Source organism: Myotis yumanensis, unplaced genomic scaffold (genome assembly GCF_028538775.1).
Source record: "Myotis yumanensis isolate MYYU_CA2020_CCGP unplaced genomic scaffold, mMyoYum1.0.hap1 SCAF_13, whole genome shotgun sequence".
Classification (NCBI taxonomy): domain Eukaryota; kingdom Metazoa; phylum Chordata; class Mammalia; order Chiroptera; family Vespertilionidae; genus Myotis; species Myotis yumanensis.
The window spans coordinates 9,941,507-9,960,871 of NW_027223764.1; the positions used below are offsets into that span (position 1 = coordinate 9,941,507).

General features: G+C 50.1%; 1 protein-coding gene across 6 annotated transcripts in view; it reads left to right on the forward strand.

Moving 5' to 3' along the window:
• The window catches only part of NRAP (nebulin related anchoring protein), a 64,887-nt gene that overhangs the window by 44,729 nt on the left and 793 nt on the right, over positions 1–19,365 (forward strand). For all 6 annotated transcript variants that reach the window (XM_070432237.1, XM_070432241.1, XM_070432239.1 and 3 more), the window contains 10 exons: positions 1,373–1,471; positions 3,318–3,422; positions 3,799–3,906; positions 4,777–5,088; positions 9,492–9,596; positions 10,826–10,924; positions 12,541–12,645; positions 15,883–15,990; positions 17,925–18,236; positions 19,193–19,324. In XM_070432237.1, coding sequence (XP_070288338.1) covers positions 1,373–1,471; positions 3,318–3,422; positions 3,799–3,906; positions 4,777–5,088; positions 9,492–9,596; positions 10,826–10,924; positions 12,541–12,645; positions 15,883–15,990; positions 17,925–18,236; positions 19,193–19,324 — 1,485 coding nt within the window. The remainder of the gene's footprint in view (positions 1–1,372; positions 1,472–3,317; positions 3,423–3,798; positions 3,907–4,776; positions 5,089–9,491; positions 9,597–10,825; positions 10,925–12,540; positions 12,646–15,882; positions 15,991–17,924; positions 18,237–19,192; positions 19,325–19,365) is intronic.

Sequence of the window (19,365 nt, forward strand, 5' to 3'; positions counted from 1 at the left end):
TTTTATTGAATTCAGAGGTGAGAGAGAGAGAGAGAGAGATATCAGTGTTGAGAGAGAATCATTGATTGGCTGTCTCCTGCATGTCTCACAATGGGGATTGAGCCCACAACCTGGGCATGTGACCTAACTGGGAATTGAACTGTGACCTGGTTCTTAGGTCGATGCTCAGCTACTGAGCCATGCCGGCTGGGTACCATCTGTTTGTTGTTACTGTGAAAGTGAGGTATATGTTCCACTGTTAACATTGGTGACTAGCCGCTAACCTCTTGCCCGGCTTCTCTTCTTTGCACCGGATTCTCCATTCAGACCAAATGCCATTTAAGATGGCTTTGCAGATAGCGAGTCAGTTTTGTTGTGAACATAAAAGAATTATTCACACTTCACTGACTCATTAGATGTATCTCCCTGTGTCCTTTTGGAGATTGGCGATGTGGTGCAGTGTAAACAGGGTAGGCTTTAGAGACCAACAGCTGGAGGCTGAAATTCCACTCATTTGCTGTGTGACGTCAAGCCAGTCATCTAACCTCTCTGAGCCTCAACATTTTAATCAGCCAGATGGGGATACTATTACGACCTTTGTTTAGTTTTTGTTAGGATTGGGACTCATCTAAGCTCGGTGCTTCTCTGGTGGCTGTACATGAAATGGTTGCTCTAAGCTGGGTCATAGTTTCTTGGTAGAATTATAGAAGTTTAGAATTCTAAGCTCCTTGAATCCTGAGGAATCTTGCTCGCCCTTGAGAGGGCTTTGGGACTTCTATTCATGGTAGATCAAGGACAGGAGGGCATAATGGAAGGCCCTGGAAGCGAAGGGTGGTCAGTGGCCAGCTTGGGTAGTATTAGATGGGCTTATGGCTTGCTTACACCAGCGGAACTGGCCAAAGTTTAGATTTAACTTTGTGCTTTGCTTTTCCAATGAAATCTCCAAAACAAGTGGTTTCTAAACCTTGTGGTACATTGGAATTCTCATTGGATCCAGAACCTTGGGTCCACTGCCGATTTACTGAATCCTGATCTCCCGGGGTGGGTGCAGGCATATGTACAGGTGTTTCTGGTATGTTCCCAACACTGAGGAGCCCTAGATTTATAACGAGCAAAGGTTGGGAGCAAAACTGGAATTTCAATAGTCACGTTCACATTCATAGCAAAGGGCTAGCTCTTCCTTTCCCGCTGGTTAAGCGTCTGATTCGGTCTGTCCTGTGCTCCTCTCTGCTCCTCCATCCCATTGAATTCTGAGGCCATAAGAGCAAATGACAGACTAGATTCCAGCTGACAGACTGCCAGCCTTTGCAAAAAGAGGTTTTATCACTAGTGTTTCAAGAGCTGGTTCTATATCTTACCACGTCTTCTTATTCCTTCTCGTGTGTGAATTCAGAGCAAATACCGTCAGCATCCCCAGTCATTCAAGTACACAGCTGTGACCGACACCCCCAGCCTCCTTCAAGCAAAACTCAGCAACCAGATTACGAACGAGGTAAAGTCTCCCCCTGATGGCTTTGGAGAAACTGCTAGATTGTTAAAAATATGTGTGACTGTGTGTGGGTTTGGGGAGGTGGTGGAAAGCCTGGGTGCTTGGATGGAGGTTCAGAAGAAGAGAACGCCATTATACAGAGCTTAAATATTTCCCCGAAGGAGAGGAGGCCCAGGTGGAAATCTGGTTGTCTTTCGTCTCGTCCAAGTACAATCACAGACCAGCAAGCAGCATCTGCATCTCCCGGGAGCTTGTTAGGAATGCTGAGCCTCAGGCCCCACCCCAGACCCACTGACTGCGCATTAACCTTTGAGACGTGCTGGTGTGCCATTCATTTGTTCTGTCTCAGCAAATATTGGCTAACCACTTTTGTAGCGCCATTCTGATGGTTCTCATGAGGGGGTTTGTGGTGAGCCAAGGATAGTCCTAGAGTATGTTGTTTGCCAGACTTCTCGAATTTCTACCTCATCGTGTCTTCTCACTCATCCTTTACCCAATTTACACTTTAATACATCTATCGGAGGGGGAACCAAGGAAAGGAATCTCATGTTAAACCATCTTTTTCAATTCTGTTTCTTCTTAGTGGCTGCTGGACAAGCTTGAAATAGAAAGTGAACTTGGCAGAGAATTAAATTTTGCATCATCTTTAGTTTTTAAGATTCTCCCCCTGACTCTAACTCTTAGAAGTTGGTTGAGATTTGGCTCTTTCTACTATTAGCTCCCATTCTCACTTGGGATAAGTACATCCAAAGGGCTTCTTTCATGAGATGTAAGTTTTAAATTCCTGTTGAACCTTTCCTATTTGAGTGGTGAGCTGGACGCTGTGGGATAACAAAACCTGTTATGGCCTCAAAGAACTCAGCCACCACAGACCCATTTCTCATCACGTGAATAAATGCTTTTGCCCTGGCTGAGACCCCTCAGGCTGGCCCTGGGGTGGCTGCCCCTATGGAAGGATCTGCGGTTTTAGTAAAGAACACAGACTAGGGTTTGGGAACGTCCCTTACACATCGTAGCGTTTCTCCTACACTTCCCACGTCTTCGTGTTGTCTTTACACTCAGTCCTTGAGGGAAAAGTTTATATGGGAAGAACCTTGAGATAGACTTCCTAAATGGTTTTTCTTTCCTCAGACTATTATTGAGTGAAGTGTAGGGGAGGAAAAAAACACACCTTTTTCTTTCCCTTCTGAGGGTCTGAGCCAGGGCTCTGTGACAAAAGACAGATTAACGAGAGAAAAGCATAACCGTTTATTTAATATGCATTTCAGGTGGTAGGGGAGCCTTTGTAAGGAAACGAAGACCTGAGCGTTATTACACTGGGTTTGATGAAAAGTGAAAAGTCGTGGGAAAATGTGAGAGGACAAAGGGTATCTGCTAAGTGTAGGAAAGTGGGGGACATTCAGCAAGGTCTGTTTGCTCAGCTCCTCTCTGCGTCCTGCGGCGTCCCTTTCGTCTTCGGAGATAAGGATGCTATTTCCTCAGGTGTAGGGAGGCCACCCTCACTGGAGGGGCTCGTGATCTGCCTCAGGGGGGAGCCAGAGAGCATCCTTGTAGCACCTGCACTTCTCACATCCCTTCCGCTTGTTAGGGGGTATCACATCCTGAGCCCTATCAAAAGCAACTTGCAGTTTCTTACTATACATTTTATATCACTCAACTTGACTCGTGCAAAAGCCTTCGTCGAAAGAAACATCTTGCCCAAGGCTGACGGTGCACCCACGGCACAGCGAATGGCCTTTTACAGATGTGTTTCCCGACTGCGAGTGAGGGAGGGACCTCCAGGCCTGCAGACATGCACAGCGCTGATCTTCTTGCTTTTCTTGCTTTTCCTGTGTTTCTCTTTGCCCAGCGCCTCTACAGAGCAGCCGGGGAGGATGCGAGACACCAGTACACAATGACCCTGGGGCTGCCCGAGTTCGTCCGAGCGAAAACAAATGCGGCCAACCTGAGTGACGTAAGCCTTTCTTGTTGCTGAAGTTCAAGCACACGCCAAAGCCACGTATGTCTGTGACGTGACCTAAGAGTGACCCTCCTGGCATTCACGGGAACTTGAAAACACACACACACACACACACACACACACACACGTGTCTTTTCGATGCGCATGTTAAATAGACCTTTTCACAAATGTGTTGCGTTCATAACGTGTCAGAGCCCACGACAGCGACAGCAGGTGTGCTGATGAGATTTTTCTTTGCAAAACAGAAAGCTTTCGCTTGTCAGAAATGGATTCTGGGACACGGTGCTACAGAATGAAAGGGGTAGCCTTTGTTCATTGATTCATGTAATTTTTTTTTTTTAAAGAAAATCTACATGTGTTTCCATTGTAGGCAAAATACAAGGAGTCTTGGCATAATCTCCGTGCTCAAGGCTACAAGCTGACAATAGACGCGCTCCCCTTCCAGGCTGCTCGGGTCTCTGGAGATATCGCCAGTGATGTGAGTGGAATGATATGACCTTCCGTCTCGCCTAATTTCTGTTAACTTCATGTAAAACCAGGTCTGCAGCTGATTTTCCTGAATTAAAGCAAATCTCTCGCCGTGTGAGACAGGATGTCACCTGCAGAATATATTAGTTACGAATGAGATTCTCTGACGGAGGGAGGGGAAGCGAGCTTTTGTTAATCAGAAGCTAAATTCAGACAAAGGTCTCAGGCAGGAAGGAGATGATGGTTTATTTCTAATTGCGATGTCGAGGCCACCGTCCCTCTGGACCCGGGGAACTGCCTGCTTTCTCACTCCACCCAGAATTAGAGAGAAAACGCGCCAGAGAAATTGTACTGAGCCCGAGCACGTCTCGCTCCGGGCTCTCTGCAGTTCCACACGCCGGCTGTGTGTTAGGATTTGCTGGCTGTGTGCGGCCGCTCTGTTGATGGCGTCCATCGCATTGGGACATGAAGGTGACTTTCTCTTCCACACAAACAAGTCACAGAAAATGTGGACTTCAAATAAACGGGTCCTGTCTTTTGGGTTTCACGTTTTGCCAAGTGCGAAAGGATACATTTATTTTTAACCCTTTTTGATGAATTCCTCTTGGCCACAGGACACGCGGGCAGTGTGGGGAGTGGGGCCCTCGATTTGGTCCCGAGGACCTGGCTGTAATTAGAAAGGAAGGATGGAGGGATGTTTTAATTGTTGGTCCCCCAGGCAGGAAGCATGCTCCCAGGCTGGCCTCACTGTGGCTTTTCTTATAATCATCACTTCCTACTGTCAGAACAGGAGACTTTTCTAGGGTCTGCGGTGAGAACGTGCAGGTGGGATTTCAGCAGGTGGTACGCCAGCCCCTGACCCGCGGGCCTTCTCTTCCAGTTTCTCTACAGACATGACTTTGTGAAGGAGCGAGGGAGGCTGATTGGGGCGCAGAGTGTCAGCGACGACCCCCGGCTCCGGCACTGCCGGCGGGTGGGCCAGTTGCAGAGCGAGCTCCAGTACAGGAGGCAGGCAGTGGGCAGCCAAGCACAGTACCACCTGCCCAAGGACATGGTGCACCTGGTCCACGCAAGGAAGGCCCAGGCCCTGGCCAGCGACCACGACTACAGGACACAGTGCCACGAGTTCACGGCGCTGCCCGAGGACCTGAAGATGGCCTGGGCCAAGAAAGCTCATGCCCTGCAGAGTGAGGTAGGGACACCTGGTGGATCAGACACCAGCTCCTGACCCTCCTCCTACCACCAAGCCTGGGTATAACTTACAATCTCTGCTCCTTCCTTAGCCTGTCAGACACTCCTTCCTGTGCCCAATGACGTCTTGCTCAGTCTGTGTTATCTGGGTAGGAATTAGTCAATCTGTCATTCAACAAATATTTATTGAGCACCTACTATGCACTGGGCATTATTCTAGGTGCTGGGACTACAGAGTCAACAAAAAAAGGCAAAAAAAAAGTCCTGTGCTCTTGGAGCTTCCATGATATGGGAGCGAGATAAAATAGGATAAGTTGAATATTTAGTGCGATGCCTGCTGTGGAGACAAACAAAGCTGGGAAGTGGGGTAGGAGGGCGTGATTGTGTGCATGTGTACATACACACGTGCAATGGAAGACGGGGTCATGGAAAAGGTGGCATTCGCGCAAAGAGCAAAGAGATGCTGGAAGGGAATGGAGCTCTCCAGCAAACAGAACAGCAAATTCAAAGGCTGAGCCCAGAGCAAGAGCAGCCTCAGCATATTTGAGGCCAGAGTGAAGCATGAGGGTAGTGGGGAGGACGTCGCAGGGTCTGAGAGAGAAGAGGGGCTCTATCGTTAATGGCAGAGGTGATGGTGATGATAGAAAAGTCATGCCTCGCAGCTGACACTGACTGACTGATCGCCGTTACTGTCACCCTCCCTACAGTGCTGGGAGGTAGGGCCCGTTGTTACTCATGTTTCATTTTATTTTTTATATATATTTTTATTGATTTTTGAGAGAGAGAGAAAGGGTGAGAGACACAGATAGAAACATCAATGAAAGAGGAACATTATCCATCGACTGCCTCCTGTAGGCCCTCTACTGGGGATGGAGCCTGCAACCTGGGCATGTGCCCTGATTGGGAATCAAACAATCCACCTCTTGGTTCCTGGGTCGATGCCCAACTACTGAGCCACACCAGCCAGGCTCTTACCCCTGTGTTTAAGATGAGGTCACCTGGGAAGTGTCGAGGCAGGGCTGGCTCCGGAGCCCACACTTGGTACCATCCTGCCCTTTCGGAGGGAGCTCCCAGCGGGGGAGTCATGGTTCCTACAGCTCAGAGCAGACACTGAGGCCTAGAAAGAGGAGGTCCTCTCCCAGGCAAGGGCACCAAGCAGGCTGGCAGGTAGCACCAGCCCCGCCCAGGTCAGCTCCAGTCCCAGGCCCCCTCCAGGCCTCGGGTCCTCGGCGGGGACATGGCAACGATGGTAATGTGTGGCCAGCACGTACGGGCTGTGGGCGCATTGGCTTTCTAGGCCCAGGAGGGAGGCGCTCTCATTTCAGAGCACAGCCCACGGACTCTTGTCACATCCACCCTCATCATCCATGTCGGGGTTTCTCAACTCTGGCACCTTTGACATTTGGGGCTGGAGAATTCCTTGTCGTGGGGGCCGTCCTGGCAGCATCCAGACTTCTACCCAATAGATACCAATAGCACCCACCTTCCCCCAGTGTGACAGTCAAGTATGTCTTAAAATATTTCCAGATGTACCTGGGGGACAGCAGTGCACCCGGGGGAGAAGCCAGTTCTCAGTTGAGAACTGGTCTGCATGAGGCACACAGCACGGTGCCTGGTCCATGGAAAACACCAGTAAGAATGAGCTGTTCTGATGACGTTCCCTACACCAGGCCTCCCAATTCTGGTCGCCCTCAGGCAACGACTGTTCTTAGTTTGCTTATGGCACAGGCACATTATTCTAAGCACATGATTGATGATTAATGATGATACAATGATTGAATCAACAAATGATGTTCCAGTTATTATTACAATTTCCTGGAACTACAGGGTTGCGCTGTTCACCCTCAGGTTGAGTGTGGAGCAGCTTGCCCAGGGTCACAAACTGGCGGGGAAATGACTTGTTCAAGACCATGTAGCCAGTAAGAGGTAAAGATGGGCACTTGTCTCCTGACTCCGGCTCAGTGCTCTCCAGCTCCCCCAGGTGGCAGGATTAGGAAACCCAGGTGCTCTAGCTCCTGAGGGTTCTCTCAAGGGCCCCAGGTGTGGCATGCCTTGAGGACAGCAGCTGGTGGCACTTCTGAGACTCTGAACAATCGTTTGAACATCAAAGTAGTCCTGTAGGTGGAAATAAGAACCCCTCCTTTGCAGGATGGTGTGTGAACAGAACGAGAGGAGTCTAAAGCAATGTACACCTTATGCAAGGCAGTGATTATAATGATTCTTATTAGGATGACAAATATACCCTTCCCATGGCCACCTCCTGGGCGCAACTGCTGACATGCTCCTGTTAGAAATCAGGGACCCAGCCTGGCCAGTGTGGATCAGTGGTTGAGCATCGACCTATGTATGAACCAGGAGGTCAGGGTTGGATTCCTGTTCAGGACACATGTCCAAGTTGCAGGCTCAATCCCCAGTAGGGGGGCGTGCAGGAGGCAGCCGATCAGTGATTCTCTCTCATCTCTTTCTCCCTCTCCCTTCCTCTCTGAAATCAATAAAAATAAAAAAGAAATCAGGGACCCAAATACTTAGCTTGTGCATTTATAACACAGTGTGTGAATCTGCAGGTGGCTTCCAGGTCTTACTGTGTGCAAGGAAAAAGAGTGAGGCTGCCCCATGGGGATGCCAGGTTCAGCCAGGCCGCTTGAGAAGGTCTCTTATTATCTTAGAATCCTTCTTCGAAGCCATCTCCGGGTGGCCGCGTCTTCTCGACCCCCTTCCAGCCCCCCCCCCCTTTTTTTATCGTGAAGTCTGAGGCAGGCGTGTTGTTTTTAGGGTGTGTGTGAATAGTCAAAGCTGGGCCGGGAGCTGAAATATTAATAGACCGTCCATTTTATAAGAGAGTCAGAGGCGCAGTCAGATCTTTGGGGAACCCGCATCTTGCTTTCTGACTTACCTGCGATTGTACTGTGCAGCGCAACAAAAGGCGAGTTGAAAGAGCGCTCCCCACTTCATCTCGCTTCTGAAAGGAGCAAGGCCCGGCTGTGAAGAGGCCCTGTAGGATTATTCTCTCTAACTTAGAAATTTATCCAATTTTCTCTGTTCTTCATCAGAGTGGAAGGCATAAGCTTTGCCGGTGTAGACTGAAAGATCGCTCTCTAAAAAGCAATGTGGTTGACACGGGGTTTTGAAACCTGCTCCTGAACCCGAGTGATGTCTCCTGCATCAGTTGGGAAGCAGAGTGGGATTTGCACGGGGGCATTCACCAGCAGACAGTACATCAGAGACGGACCCTCTTTGAGGCCGGCTGCGAGGGCCCCTGTGAATCCTGAAATGAAAGGGAACTAACAAGGCTGCAAGGCCGGTTTCCGGAGTGATATTTTTGCGTTACGGCAGAGCTGATGTCTAAATTAGAGGAATGCTATCAACTTTGTTTAGATCCAAATTGTAGATTTCCTCAGAGGGTCTTTCTCCATCTTTAAAAATGCCTAATAGCCATAAAGAGAAGAAGAGAAGCATGCATGCGGCAGTCTCACCGTCGGTGATGGTGGGCAGATCAAGGCATAGTAATAAGAGTTAAGGCTTTAGGAACCCCTAACCAGACCCATTGTCTTAAAGCACTGCTTAGTTTCTCCCAGGAATGATGCTGCGGTTTTAATCTTCTGAATCCTTAAAAAAAAAGGTGGGGGGGGAAGCCTTAGCCCATTTTTGTAATATAAGCACATCATGACTAACAGTGGGAGGAAGGCGTAAACTGAGGCACAGAAAGGTTAAAATGGCTTGCACACAAGTCTAAAGATACATTTAGCCGGTTGTATCTGAGTTTGGTTCTGTTTTTAGAGTCCTGCTCTCATGGTCCCCTCCACTCCCCCCACTACCACAAGGGGATAAAACACCTAGTGAATAGGGTAGCTTTTGCCCCAAATACTCTCTGGTGTTTTTTGTTGTTATTTGTTTTTTTTGTTGTTGTTGTTTGTTTTTTTGTTTGTTTGAGCACAGAGTGGTTGCTATGAACTCCAGGCATCAGAGAGAGAAACTGAGTCACGTATTGGTCAAGTGACTTGGTCCAAGTCACAGCAGGTTAGACCCGGAGCTCCGAGCACTTTCATCAAGGGGAGTGCGGAAGTGTTTCCATTGAGGCGGTTGGTCAGTCACGTGGCTGCCAGAATGAAGCAGCATCCTGGGGCAGGTGCCTGGGCTGGAGCACGTCTCAGCCCTTCCTTTACAAGGGCATTCCCACAGGTCTTCATCCTCCGCTTCCGGTCCTGCCATCACGCTGGCGGGTTCTGGTTGTGTCTTAGGCACGATGCACCATTTAATCCCTGGCAGAGTGCACACATTCAAACACCTTCACTTAACATCATGCAGAATGCGCTCCGCATGCAGATGTCGCGATGTGATGGAGCGTTAATGACCAAAGCCCCCACAGACTCAGACCTCCCTGATGAAATGTTCTTCTTTCCGTAGTTCCGCTACAAGTCAGACCTGATGGGCATGAGGGGCACAGGATGGCTGGCGCTGAGCTCCCCGCAGATAGAGAGTGCAAAGAAGGCTGGAGAGCTCATCAGTGAGGTACCACCCACCTGCCTGTACTGGGACTACAGCCTAGCCCTAATCTCCTTCTGCAGAGGGAACCTATTTCGGGGGGTGCGGTTCCCAAGAGAGCCCCATGGCCACTGAACTCCCAGTATTCTTCCAGGGCCATTTGCAGCCAGATCCCAAAATGGAACAAGCTTTCTCTCAAAGTGAATTCTTTGCTGAGGAGTTAAAGACACGTTCAAATTGGGCGGTGAAAGATGGAAGATGCATTAACAGCGGTTCTCAACCTGTGGGTCGCGACCCCTTTGGCGGTCGAACGACCCTTTCACAGGGGTCGCCTAAGACCATCCTGCATATCAGATATTTACATTATGATTCATAACAGTAGCAACATTACAGTTATGAAGTAGCAACGAAAATAATTTTATGGTTGGGTCACAACATGAGGAACTGTATTTAAAGGGCCAGAAGGTTGAGAACCACTGCATTAGAAGGTTCTCAATAGATACATTGTGAATATGATCTAAACGGGCCCATTGTTTTCATGGGGCAAGGCACAGAATTTACCACTCACCTTCTCAGTTTACTCAGGGTGTCCAGGGTTTCTCTGATTGCAGGTGTTCAAAGATGCACAGGGATAGTTTTATTAACTGAACGCTCACCATTTAAAAAAAATTTTTTAATTGATTTTTTAGAGAGAGAGGAAGGGAGAGGGATAGAGAGATAGAAACTTTTATCAGCTGCCTCCTGCACTCCCCCTACTGGGGATCGAGCCCGAAACCCGGGCATGTGTCCTGAACGGGAATCAAACTGGTGACCTCTTGGTTCATGGGTTGATGCTCAACCACTAAGCCACACCGGCCTGGCTGAACTCTCACCATTTATTTTAAAGGCCGGGGATTCTTGCCCTGGGATCCCCTCCAGGGTGCCGCTGCCTTCTCCAGCTGTTTAATAACAGAACTTGGATAGCGTTCCAGCAGGGCACGTTGATGCCGAATCCCGCCCTTCGCTGAGTTCCTTGGGATGAGCTCTGGTATTTTGCAGCCGCCTCGTTCCCAGGAGTGTGAATACCCATAAAATGCTCCTTCTCACAGAGGCAGCTCGGGTCTCTCTGTGTCCTTGTTACATGCCCACCAAGAAGAGAGACTTGTTTTCCACTGATGTCATCGGCATAGTTGGGACTGATTAGGTGGGATGAAGCTGCATCCAGGAAAAGGCCTGACATTCAACTGTTACGTGGGTATCTTTGCCTCCTTTTACAGACCAAGTACCGGAAAAAACCAGACAGTCTCAAGTTCACCTCAGTGGTCGACTCCCCGGACCTGGTTCATGCCAAGAACAGCTACCTGCACTGCAGTGAGGTGGGTGTTTTCTCCTCACTCCTCCCAGGCTCACGGCACTGGGTCGTGAGCTCCGTGGTCAGTGCTGAGCAGCACAGGCTCCCCATAGGATGGCTGTGTGTGAAAAACCTTCTGCTTGCTACCCGGATGATCTCGGGCCAGTAACTTCATCGCTTCCAACCTCAGTCCCTTTATTAGAAAGGAAGGCAGTGACAGCACCCATTTCATAAGATGAAGTGAGTTAAATGAGGATTAAATAAAAGCACATGAAGCTTTTAGCATGCATCTGGAACATAGGAAGTCCTCAATAAATGTTCCTTATTATGGTTTGATTCATAACCGTAACAATAATAATACTAAGGATTATTGATGATCCCTTACCAGATACTAAATCAGACACATCCTTTTTTAAAACTGATTTTAGAGAGAGGAAGGGAGAGAGAGAGAAACATCGATGTGAGAGAGAAACATTGATAGGCTGCCTCTTGTACATGCCCCAATCTGGGATCGAACCCACAACCTTTTTGGTATATGGGACAATGCTCCAACCAGTTGACCCACCCAACCAGCTAGGGCGATCAGATACATCTTAATTATTGATAGATGGTAATGGAGTTATCAGCTTCACACAACCCAGGTAAAGAACAGCTATAGTAAAAGCTTCATTCTGCTTTACTGTCTGCATGAGTTAGCCCCATTTCCTCGCTCCTGCATTTATTTCAAAGAACAGGAAGTTAAGTGTTACTTCTCCGAAAGTGTCAGAGGTTTCAGCTCTGTACACACAGTGACAAAGCTGTGCCAGCCTCCCTCGGAATCTCCCGCTCACGTTGGCAAAGCCCGCAGTGAATTTGGGGAAGGATCAGAATATTAAGTATTAAATTCTCTTCTCAAAGCACAGATGGGACTCCAGTGCTTCTTGAAATTGTTTGCAAGTCTTAAAGTGCTGCTCTAAACATAACAGCTAAGATAAAGAGTGAGCTTTAAAACTGTGTCTTTTCGGGACCCCGAAAACTACGAAAACTTCACTTTTCTGAACATGTTAAAGTATCCTACGTAATAAAAACATAATATGCAAATTGTCCCCTCAATCAGGAGTTCAACCAGGGGACAAGGCCGGCCGGCCCCGCGCCAGCCAGCAGCATCAGGCAGCCGGGGGAAGGGAGGCCCCTTGGTAGCAGCAGCTGCTAGGGACCCTATCTGTGCACGAATTTCATGCACTGAGCCTCTAGTTTTAGAATGAAAAGACTAATTAGTTCTTGAGGCATCTTATTATGAGTAAAAAGCTTGAACGCTGTTCAGCTGCAAAGATTCTCCGAAGTAGCCATACCCTTGACACTGTTTGTAAAGCACACGGTGGGGCCCACAGGATGCTGGTGGAGTGGCCCGTTTGGAGCAGAGCTCAAGGAATATTTTAAACAGGGTCTCTTTCAAAGCAGCCACCCCACCTGGCCCTGATCACGTGGGCCCTCCCTCCCTCCCTGGGTGGCTTCTGAGGGATGCTGTCCACCTGCAGGCTGGGCTATGTCCCTGTGATGGGCACTCGAGCGGGAGGGGCAGGAGCAGAGAGCAGCCTGCTCCTCACCTGTGCGTTCAGCAGGTGGAGTTCTAGATTGACCGTGAACCTGTCTTACCTGCAGCGCCTGTACAGGTCGGGGGATGCGGAATCCCTGCACAGATTCACCCTGATCCCCGACCACCCCGACTTCATCAGAGCCCGCCTCAACGCACTGCACCTGAGCGATGTGAGTGAGCCGGCCATCCATGGGGGCCGGGTGCGAGGGTGGCCTGTTTCTGTCAAATTATCCAAAGTGGCTTTTATTTGTTAAAAACAAAATTCCTAGAGAGGAAGACTTAGGAGAAAAGGAACGCTGCACTGAGAGTGGGATTTGAGTCACTTTCCCCGCTGGGCCTCAGTTTCCTCAGCTGTGAAATGGGAATGGAGCTGAGCTAATGATGCCTGTGGTTCCTCCCAGCTCTCACATTCTGGTTCTGGACATGGCTGCAAAGACCTCGGTGTGTGCTGGGTTACAGCCAGAGGAGTGGGCCCCATCAGGCGTGGACACCTGCTCTCTCTGATTCCTGGACACCCCTCTGTAGCCATTCAGAGGGTGACCTTGGAGAAACGGTGGCTCTTCCTCACCCTGCAGTTTGGAAAGTTGCTGCCATTATGGCCCATCAGGCCCCAATACAATTTGCTCCTTTGTGCATGGGGCTGTGGCCTCCACACTCCAGTTTCCCTTGGATGTGTGCCCTTTGCGTGCATAACCAAGATGCTGTTTCCTAAACCCAGGCTTGTTGTTGGCGGGGGGTTGGAGGCCCCTGGTTGTAATAGAATAGGCGGCCGCTCGGCCAGCAAAGCTGTGATCCTGGGATAACAGGTAGTGAGGCGGCAGAATCAAAAGACGCTGTCAGATCAGAATAACACGGGCTGAGTGTGTCGGCCTGGGGCTGCGCCGGGCCTCCCAGCGTCGGCCATTCTCCCCTCCCTGGCCTGGCCATTGTGTCCTGGGGCTCCGTGCAGAAGAACAGCTGCTACCGGTCGCCCCAGAGGTGGCCGCCTTGCAGGGGTTGGCGAGGCGCCTTCTAGTTAGCGTGTACGAGAGTTTGTTGCATTTGTAAAGCCCTGTGGGATCCCACGCAGTGAATGCGATGGTGCTTTGTAAATAGGAGTCATTATGACCATCTGAGGCTTTGGAGGGATGCACGTGGGATAATTTTAGAACAGCAGCTCTGGTGGGCTGACCTCCATCTGGGGAAGCAGGACCTCCCCCTTCTGCAGAGCTGGAACAAAACATCCGTCTCATTAACGCTTCGAGGATGGGGGAGGCCAGGCCTCCGTGCGAGGGACCACTGGAGGCCCACACAGCCCTAGAGACGGGGATAGGACTGCCAGTCCACGTGGGGCCCAGCTTAAAGAGGACAGCCACCCCGGGCTGGTGACGGACGCATCTTTCCTCTCACGGGAGATGCCCGTCTATAGAGTCCCGGAGCTGAAATTAGCCACCAGGGCATGCGGATGTGGAGAACTCACGGACCTCTTTTGAAAGAGCACTTCTTCAGGGCGTGCGGAATACACACAATTGGATCAAGTGCTGTGTGTGGAGGATGTGGAGGGAAAGTGACCTTCCTGGGCAAAGAAAGCCATTGAGATGTGTCAGGCAGCCGAAATAACTAAAAATCAAATGGCTGTAATGTGTGAGGACGAGGACAAAACTGTGCCCACTGTGATAAAGAAGAGGAACGCCCAGGGTTCCAAATCAAAGGGGCTGCGGAATCTAAAGACTCCCAGTGGCAAGGCAAAAACCTCAACAGAATCAAAAACTCGGGGAGGAAGTGATGACCATCAGGCAAATAGTATCCAGGGAGCAGTGACCAGGAGGAAGGGGGCCGGGGCTTTGAGGAGAACCCCGATCTGGGTCACGTGCTCTCGTTGACCCTCCGTTACAGAGACTCAGAAGCTGGGGTGCACTAGACACCAAGCTGGGGTGAAGTTGGGGTTGGATGCTGTCATTACCCAGCCCAGGTCTCGTGTGAACCAGGCTCTTGAATTAGGAAGACCCTGACTGTTCCCTCTCCAGGAAATGATCAGGGTTTGACTCAATTTGCTGGGATATTTGTGGGACCCCTTCTACATGGCTCCCTTTCCTGCCTGCTAAACTCAACAGTGACCCAGTAAATCCAATCATGTGGGCCCTGTTTGAGATCCACCAATTAGGTGGTGACCCCAGGGATGATCGGTTCTGTATTTCAAGACCCTTGAACATAGTAGGCTTTTGGCTCCTGGTTTGTGGTGGTAGATGTTGGGGCTGGAGGGTAAGATGCAGGAGAAGATGGGCAGCAGGACACGGGAATGATAAGACCCACCAGGCTTGGCCCAGGCCCTTCGCGGTCCCCTCTGGTTCCAGTTGTAGAGTGGGTGAGGTTTTATCTTTTTATCTACCACTGCTCCTTTGTCCGTTCCCCCCACCCCCACCCCCCACCCCCATCCCTGCCAGTCCCCTACAGAACAGAGCCCCGGCCTTGAGCTCTGTTTCCAAGTGACAAAAGTGAGGTTCTTAAGGGCGCCCTGACCTGCTGTGGCTCACAGAACGAGCCAGCTACCGGCCTGCTCTGGGGCTGTCACTTTGTCAAATGCTGGTGATGAGCCTCTCCCGCTGTCTCCCTTCCTGTGGCCGAATAAAGGATAGATCCTCCACGGGCATCTCCAGATGACTCCTTTCACGGAGCTGTTGCCTTATACATCCGCTACATGAAGGCACGGGCGATGGTGATGCCTCTGTCCGTGATGCGGGTCTACCTGGGGACCCAGGGGCTGTGATTCCAGGCTCCTGGAGCAGGTGTGAGAACGACTTGAAAAGGAGGAAAATGAAAGAGGAAGATGTGAGATCCACAGGTCAGGGACTCAGTCAGGCTCTTGACAATCAATTTAATTCAGGTGAAGGCTCTTCCCTCGCTCAGTGCAGCCACCAAGGGAGCATAGGGGATGCAGAATAATGGGGTGACATGACATCAGAAGTAGCCGAGGGCCTCTGGGAAGTCAGTGGAGCTAATGAACATGGGAACCAGGACCTGAGGAGCAGCACCTCCTGCTGTGGGAAGAAACAGAGCTCTTGAGCTTTGAGTTCTGGCATCTAGAAGCTGCAAACCTGGGTCCCTGAATGTGAAAGCAGACATAGGAGGGAGGGGGCGGGGGCCTCAGATACCAACGGAGTGTGGCCAGTGGGCCAGACCCACAGACCCTAAGACCCACAAGAGCAGCACCTGGCACTCAGGTTGCACTTAGAGCTGGAGCCCATGGTGGCCAGTCCCAGCAATCCTAGAGCAGAGGAGGTCTCGGATGGGCTTGGGGCCATGGGCTCTGCCATTCTGGGCACCATCAAGGCGAGGGTTTGTGCTTAGAAACTGCCCTGCTGAGAACCAACCACATGGCAGACAGGGAGTGACACCTGCTCACTCACTTCTCTGTTCTCCTTGTCTAGAAAGTCTACAGAAACTCTTGGGAGCAGACTCGGGCTGGCGGCTACGACTTCAGGCTGGACGCCATCCCGTTCCAGACTGCCCGGGCGTCCAGGGAGATCGCCAGTGACGTAAGGCCTTGCGTTCTCTCTCGCCTCTGTGACCGATAGGTCTTACTCTGGTTTTCCCAGGCCTGTTGACAGGCAAACCACCAGGAACCAAAACTGAACAAGTAGTTCACACGAGAGGAAGAAATAGGCTTTACTTCTGAGAAGTCCATTAACACGTGATTGATTTGTTGAGCTGCAGTAAAGGGACTTCCTTCAGCTGAAGTGCAGTGTGATGGGGTTGGAAGAGATTGGTTTTCCCCCTTCATTGACTTGAGTTAAGATCCTGGCTCAGTCATTTAGGAATTGGCTCTAAGGCAGTGGTTCTCAACCTTCCTAATGCCGCGACCCTTTAATACAGTTCCCTCATGTTGTGGTGACCCCCAACCATAAAATTATTTTCGTTGCTACTTCATAACTGTAATTTTGCTACTGTTATGAATCGTAATGTAAATATCTGATATGCAGGATGTATTTTCATTGTTACAAATTAAACATAATTAAAGCATAGTGATTAATCACAAAAACAATATGTAATTATATATGTGTTTTCCAATGGTCTTAGGCGACCCCTGTGAAAGGGTCGTTCGACCCCCAAAGGGGTCGCGACCCACAGGTTGAGAACCGCTGCTCTAAAGTCTTGGACGAGTTGCTTAAATTCTCTGAACTCAAAATTTTACATTTATGAAATAGGGATCTAACACTTGTCTACTAGGATGGATGTAGGAATGAAAACAGAATGGTTTAGAGCAGGGGTGGGCAAACTTTTTGACTCGAGGGCCACAATGGGTTCTTAAACTGGACCGGAGGGCTGGAACAAAAGCATGGATGGAGTGTTTGTGTGAACTAATATAAATTCAAAGTAAACATCATTACATAAAAGGGTACGGTCTTTTTTTTTTTTTAGTTTTATTCATTTCAAACAGGCCGGATTCGGCCCTCGGGCCATAGTTTGCCCATGGCTGGTTTAGAGCATCATGCCCATAGCAGGTGTCCAAACATGGCAGCTGTTACGATGGAAGAGGAAGCATCGTGATTAGATATGCATCATCTATGGATGGCTTGGTACTGGTCCACCATGAGATACATACAGAAACCAAGAGCAAGCATTTAGAAAGATGTTTAACAATTAGACATGTGACATCCAGGCATGTGACCTGTGGGCTCATATTGTTGAGCAGGGGGGAGGCCAGTTTGGGTATTTTTAAATCCACGTGGTACCACTGTGCACTAATTACATGCAGTAGGACCATATATTTGTTGAATTGCATATTGAAAAAGTAAATTGAAATGAATGTGGCCCTTTATATAGAGAGTTTGAGGAGCACTGGACTGGGTCCCTGAAAGATGGAGAGAATCAAAGGAAGAGTGGCTGCTAAGAGAATGGGTACATTTCTCTTCCATTGGATTGTGAATTACAGCAGCAATAATACTCGGAGCCACCACTCAGTGCCAGACATGAAGCTAACCCTCCATGTCATGGGATCTTCTCCATGTCCCATAGGCTGGAAGTTCATTCTCCCATTTTTTTGTTAAATATTTTTATTGCATTCAGAGAGGAAAGGAGAGGGAGAGAGAGATAGAAACATCAATGATGAGAGAGAATCCTTGATTGGCTGCCTCCGGCATGCCCCCTACTGGGGATCGAGCCCACAACCCGGGCATGTGCCCTCGACTGAAATCAAACCTAGGACCCTTCAGTCCGCAGGCCAATGCTCTATCCCCTGAGCAAAACCAGCTAGGGCCATTCTCCCATTTTTATCAGATGGGGAAACTGAGGCTCAGAGAGACTCAGTAACGAGCCCAAGGCCACACAGCTAGAAGGTAGCAGAGGGCCATACAGATGGTAAGTCTACTTGAATCCAAAGCTGTGCCCTTGACCCACGGTAGAATTCCTGCTGAGAATCCGTGGGGAGAGGTGGGTACCCATGACCCATCTCTGCTCTTCTGACCTGCAGTTTCGGTACAAAGAGGCCTTCCTGCGGGACCGGGGCCTGCAGATTGGGTACCGCAGCATCAACGACGACCCAAGGATGATGCATTTCCTCAGCGTCGGCAAGCTCCAGAGTGACAATGAGTACAAGAAGGACTTTGCTAAGAATCGGTCCCGGTTCCACAGCCGCCCAGATCAGCCCGGCTTCCTCCAGGCCAAGCGGAGCCAGCAGCTGGCCAGCGACGTGTGCTACAGGCAGCCCTTGCCCCAGCCCACCTGTGACCCGGAGCAGCTGGGCCTGAAGCACGCACAGAGGGCCCACCAGCTGCAGAGTGATGTGAGCTGCCCCACCCGCCTGGCCGAGGCCCTTCAGAGAGGTGGCTCCAACCCCACATTCAGGCTCCATCTGGGAGGAGCCAGGCTGAGATAGAACCCGGGATGTCTGATACATTAGTTCCTGAAGAAGTAATATCAATAACTGCTCTTTATCCAGTCCTTACTGTGGGCCAGGCTGCAGTGCCAAATGCTTTCCAAGCGTTGTGTCCGGTAGTCCTCCCAATAACCCCATTATTGCCCCATTTTACAGGGGAGGGACCTGAGGATTCGAGAAGTTAAGTAACTTACTCAAGATCCCGTGGCAAGCAAGTGGCAGACCTGGGACATGAACCCCCTTTGGCTTGATGTGAGAGCCCACGCTCTTGATTGCTATGCCAAACTCTTTCCAGGGGATCTTAGTAGTTACCTAACCCAGCCCTTGCCCTTCTCTCTCTGGGAGGAAACCGAAGCCCAGAGAAGGGAAGTGACTTGTCTAAGGCCACAGAGCAAGTTAAGGTAGGAGCTTGGACTTGAACCACGTCTCCCCATCCACCGCCCCCATTGTGCTCCCATCACTTGAAACGGGTGGGGAACGTCTGGCCCACAGGCCACATAAAGGCCTGAGAAATCATTTGGTCTGGCCCTGCCAAGGCATTAGGGGTGAGTTAATTAAATGTTTGACCAAATAGAGCGGGCTAATCTTTAAGTTGATAACTTTGTATGGCCCACCAATGATGTTATAAATATCCACATGGCCCTTAGCAGAAAGAAGGTTCTCACCCTGAGAAAGATGCAAGGGACAGCGACAAGCTGGCCAGGCTCACAGCACATTGGGTCAGGGAGCTCCTGCTTTAGATAAGTTTGCTTTACTGACAACACATTTTCCATCTCACGCTCACCTTTAAGCCTCTCCACCCCATGCCCAAACCATCCCCAAGCCTGCTGACACATTCCTCTTACTTCCCTTTTCCCCGCAAGGTCAAGTACAAATCAGACTTGAACCTGACCAGAGGTATTGGCTGGACCCCTCCTGGCTCCTACAAAGTGGAGATGGCTCGGCGGGCTGCAGAACTGGCCAACGCAAGGGGCCTGGCTCTCCAGGGGGCTTATGTAAGTAGCAAGGGGCAAACCCTCCTGGCTTGCAAGGCCAC